Genomic DNA, 5,259 nt, shown 5'->3' on the forward strand with positions numbered 1-5,259 from the left:
CAACACCCCCCCCCCCCCCCCCCACCAGCATGTTATAGAAAATAATTGACTCTGAGGAAACAACATTTCACTTTTTATCAGTCCATGTCGTCTTTCATTTTCGCAAACTTAATCAAATATGACTGCACTCGACTCTTAACTTGTCTGTCCTCTCTACATTCATTACAGTTGCTCCACAGATCCTGCCCTCAACTGATTGCACCAACACTACAGGCCAGCTTAACTGTTCGTGTGAGAGTACGGGAAACCCCTCTCCCACTTTACAGTGGCATTTGGATGGGTTTCCTGTCAATAACTCTGACAAGTTTGCAATCAGCAGTGAGACTCTATACGACACTGGTCTGAAGAGCTTCATCACTTGGAGTCGACCACAGTGGAGGGATTTTTCCCCCTTGCTCTGCCAGAGCTCCAACTCTCTGGGATCTGCACGATTTTATGCCTACATTTTTCAGCCTCAAACATCTGCAGAAAGATACGGTTTGTCTTTGTGTTCAACACAATATTTATTGATTAGTTGGGAATGGGGTGTGACGAGACACAACCCACGAGACGAGATTCGAGATTGGGTTCAGGAGATCGAGACAAGAGGAGATTTTAACACTGTTTAAAAAGAAATCTTAAATGCTGAATTATATGAAAATTTTGAGAATTAAACACTTTATTTCCTGCATTATGATGAATTTCCTGCACCAGTTTATGGAAAAATGTTTTATTTATATAACGAAAAACACAAAATTCAGGTGGCAGGTGCAATTAAAACTCTATAACCTAACTATAAGAGAATATAATGCAATGCAGTTCTCAGTCATTCTGTGCTGCTATCAGATCTGTCTCCTGTAGATCAACTTTTCTCATGTAATATCATCCCTGCTGAGTCCCCTCAATGATAAATTATTACATTTTAATTTAGTTATAAACTCCTGGACTTAAATAGCTCCAGTGTTTCAGCATCTTTTCTGCACATGTTCAAAAAGTTCTGCACATTTAAAATCTCTCCCACATATTGTGTTTTCTGACATGTCCATGAATTTTAACAGACTAACGTCATCATTTAATGAGAAGTGTACCTGCCCTATACTCTGTTGTACATTACATTATTTATTCACAGGTAGTAACATCTCCTTCAGACCGTTTGACCAACGCAGTTTGGGACTGCATGTTGCATGTGAAACCCGAAAGTAAAATACATTTTTGATCAGGCAGAAATGTCACCACAAATTCACATGTTAACTTAAGCAGCTCAGATAAAGTGCAGCTCACAGTGCCAAACAGAGAAAGGCTGGCTTCAGTTTTTAGATGTTTGTGTTGCAAGACTCTATCAGCTCCATTTCCACTCGTCACAGCGGAACTCACAGCCTGAGCGGTTACGCCGGTGTCAATCAGCTGGGCGGGGTTGATTCGCTCGCGGGTCTATCTTATCAGTTATATATTTATAATTCACTGCGTGTGGAAATTAATGTGTGACTTGACAGCGTGTGAAAAATGTCATTTGCGTGATTCTCGCAAGACAGCTTTTTACCTGAATAGAAATATTGTCACAATTTAATCTGGTGACATCTCATGGCACAAGATCTTGTCACACCCCTAGTTGGAAACTATTAAGACTTCTTGAAAAATACATGAAATATTTATTTGTGTATTTATTTAAACAAATGTATCTACTGCCAAGAGGTAGGTGAATTGCATTTACTCTGTTACAGGTACTCAAGTAACTTAAATTGTACTAAGTCTGCTGGTGCTTTGTTTTCCTAATGCAGTCACGCAGCACACATGACTTCTTTAAGAGCAGAATAATAGCTTAAGCCACAACACGGTAGTATAGCTTTCAAATAATGCTACCAGCTAATATTTACAGAAGAAAATTTGTATGCATTTTGTTTGCATTTAACTGGTTGTGCTCATTGGTGTAGCCTGATGAAGAGTTACCAAATTATGTACACACAAAAGAAGACAGACTAGTTTTATTTCATGATATAATGTTTCAACCACAGATGATCTTCCTCAGGTAAAAGTGAAGAAGAGATCACATCTGTATTTAATAGGCAATAAATTATGAAACATCACAGACTTATCTCCTAAATTGATTTGTTTGTCAAATAATAATTTATTAATGAAGACAATAATGTAATCAAGTATATTTTTAAACAATCTTTACTTATTGACATACTTAACAGACTATAATATTTTAATGTAGTATTTTGTGATCTTACTTGAGAGCTAGAGACTGGGAATATTGTCCTGGTGTATATGGGGCAGGTTATCTAGTCAGGAGATGATAACTTGTCATTTCATCACAAATAAATACAAGTTTGCTTCTTTGCCTTTACTTGATGAAGACAATCGGTTAAAATAATTCCAATCACATCCACATCAAATAAAAGACTTGGGGAAAGTTTACTCACTACAGAAGTACTTTTTTTCAGTAAATGCTTTTGTACTCTTAGTCAAGTAGTTTTTTTGATAACCACATTTACTTCTACTTGCGTAAAGTTACAGTACCTTTACTTGAGTACAGTTTTTGAGATACACAGTAACCAGTTCCAAGCAGGATTTTTCCCCCACAAAATGCACATCAGTCTACCACAGCTCGAGTGTGTGTAAATGTCTGCTGTGACTACCTGGGATTTTATAAAATGTTTTCGTGATAAAAGAAAGGGGTATTAATGAGTTAGTAGTGATAAAAAAAGACCACTACGACTTTATAGTGTGGTTAATATGACCTGAAGTAACAACTCACCAAGCTGAATTTTTTAAACAGTATGTCAAAACGTCTACCAGAATAAGTATCTCTTGTCTGAATAACTTCTTTATCCTAATCTTCCATTGTCCCTTGTATGTTTCAGACTTAGTGACGTTGGCAGTCTTCATCACAATTGTTGTTGCACTACTGGTAGTAGTGTGCGCCCTGCTGTTAGTTATCAGGTAGGGCAACAGCTTGAGACAAAAATGTTCAGATAACCCCACCACATAACCGTTACTGTGCAAATACTGACAATATACAGTGTTTGCTTGGCTCTTCGTTCATCAGGAAAACTGCTACACTTCACATTTTTGAGCTATATTGGTTCTATGAGTGGACCAGGTCCTGTCTAAAAGCAACTTTTTTAAATTTAAATCTTTAATGAAAATGCTACTGCAAAAATCTACTTTTATTAACACTGACAATTTGTTGTGTATAGACACTGTCGTATAAAATGAACTTTTCCTTTGTATTAGGTAAGTCACCACTGCCAACGCTGGTGGGCAATATTGTGGTTTCATGTCAATCAGATTTTAAAATTTTACCAATTCACATGCAACTAGAGCAAATATGACTTGGCCTCTTGAAAGCTCTATCTGTTGCTTTATGTAACTTAAAAATGCTGATTGAAAGAATTCTGTTATTGATGTTAACTGACAATCAATTAATCTGATTCACATTTGTTAAAATGTTTTGCTATGAAAGTGAGTCCATTCCCATGAGGTCCCATGGTGTTATTTTTCTTACTTTGCGTTTCATCCTATTGATTAATAAATGAGCAGAGGAAAAACAAAGATGAATCAAATATACAAATGTGCATTAAATGTTCTATTGTTTTTTTTTTCAGGGCTCAGAAGACTCGCCATTGCCTCCTTAACAGCAAAGTTGCTATGAACCTAGGCGTAACAAATGGAGAGGGAAAAGAGGTACTTTCACTTAGAGCCCGGCAGTTTTCTACTTTAAGTAATTAAACCGGCTTAGCAGAGTATCTTTACTACAGATGTTTTTTCCTTTAATTGCAGGTACCAAAAGCAACAGAGGAGGACATTTATGTCAACACTGCTGATATCTTGAAGTAGAGCAGTCGTCTGGTAATCTGAAGGTTCCTGCTTCAATCAACGGCTCCTCCTGAGAGAGTGTCGAAGTGTCTTTGAGCAAGATGCTGAACCCACCTGCTGGTTGGCACCTTCGATAGATAAAGTGGAGCCTAGAAATGGGAAGAAGGAAGCGGAATGTGAATATACCCTGGTTACATTTTAAAACGAGCGCTATGCACAATTAGATCACAGCTTTATTTGGGAATTTATTTTCAGAATATCTTGCTCTCTTGTATGTTTATCTTCTTTTTTGTTGTTGCTTTTAATCCAGCTATATCACAGATATTTAGATCAACAGAAGCACGTTTTTGTTTTCAAGGCCACAGGATTTTTAAGACCTTGACAGATTTATCATTGGAGAATGTTGTTTTGTGCATAAGTGCATAATATACTGTATTTTCATGTTTATTTCTGCTGTTTTACATTAATTTGGCAGTGTGACTTAATTTTTAAATTCTTATTTTTAACATTTACTTTTTGCTAAAACTGAACTGCTCTAGATGTATAAACATGAAAATGAAGCAGGAGAATTTGTATAGAGGACATTTATGTCAACACTGCTGATACCTCGCTCTGGAAGTAGTGCAGGTTGTCTAGTAATCAGAAGGTTACTGGTTTGATCCCCAGCTCCTCCACAGAGAGTGTTGACGTGTCCTTGAGCAAAACACTGAACCCTTAACTGCTGGTTGGCACCTTGGATAGATGAAGTGGAGACCTGGGCCGGTATTTATCAAGCTTCTCAAAGTGCCATTTAGTCATAAGTGCTGAGAATTCATGAAATTTACTCCTACTTTTAAACTTAAGAATAAAAGCAAGTTAGCAAATTTCTCAAAGTTAAGAATCACTCTTACTCTCCCAGTTATTTACGAGAGCTCCAGAGGTCTCTCAAGTGGTTAGGAGTTGCCAGTAGGGCTTGTGATGGCGCTGTGGAGACAGAGATATGCGGAGAGGAGAGGAAGAATTCTGACGACGCGCAGTTAACAACACAGGGTTTTGTATCTTTCATTTATTAATGTGTAGGCCTATATCATAATGTATTCTCTTGAAAATTCTTTATTGTTGAATGTGTGTTGAATATAAACTCCTCTTAGGAATTTCACCATTCAATTGAATTCAATGAATTTATCTGAGAATATTCTTAAATAAGGAAATCTATTCAGTGATTGGTCCTTGGCTACATGGTCATCCAAAATCCTGTTTGCGGCACAGCAAAGTGTTGTGAATCAGCACTAAGACTGACATTTAAGATTTAGTCCTACATTTCAATCAAATTAGAACTAAGATGCTTGATAACTAACTTTTAAGCACAGCTTCAAGCCAAGAATTTTTTTACTCTTAAGTCAGTTCTTAGCAGTGTTCTTATGAGTAATTCTGAGAAGCTTGATAAATACGGGCCCTGAAATGTGAAAAGGGAAGTGAAAT

The 5,259-nt window shown here is 37.0% G+C and overlaps 1 protein-coding gene across 1 annotated transcript in view; it reads left to right on the plus strand.

Annotated features, from left to right (window-relative positions):
* The window catches only part of LOC123968981 (sialic acid-binding Ig-like lectin 13), an 8,176-nt gene extending 3,560 nt beyond the window's left edge, over positions 1 to 4,616 (plus strand). Inside the window, exons 5-8 of the mRNA XM_046046044.1 lie at positions 169 to 477; positions 2,844 to 2,922; positions 3,588 to 3,666; positions 3,763 to 4,616. Coding sequence (XP_045902000.1) covers positions 169 to 477; positions 2,844 to 2,922; positions 3,588 to 3,666; positions 3,763 to 3,819 — 524 coding nt within the window. The 3' untranslated portion in view covers positions 3,820 to 4,616. The remainder of the gene's footprint in view (positions 1 to 168; positions 478 to 2,843; positions 2,923 to 3,587; positions 3,667 to 3,762) is intronic.
* Positions 4,617 to 5,259: the final 643 nt, after the last annotated feature.

This window comes from Micropterus dolomieu, linkage group LG03 (assembly GCF_021292245.1).
Source record: "Micropterus dolomieu isolate WLL.071019.BEF.003 ecotype Adirondacks linkage group LG03, ASM2129224v1, whole genome shotgun sequence".
Classification (NCBI taxonomy): domain Eukaryota; kingdom Metazoa; phylum Chordata; class Actinopteri; order Centrarchiformes; family Centrarchidae; genus Micropterus; species Micropterus dolomieu.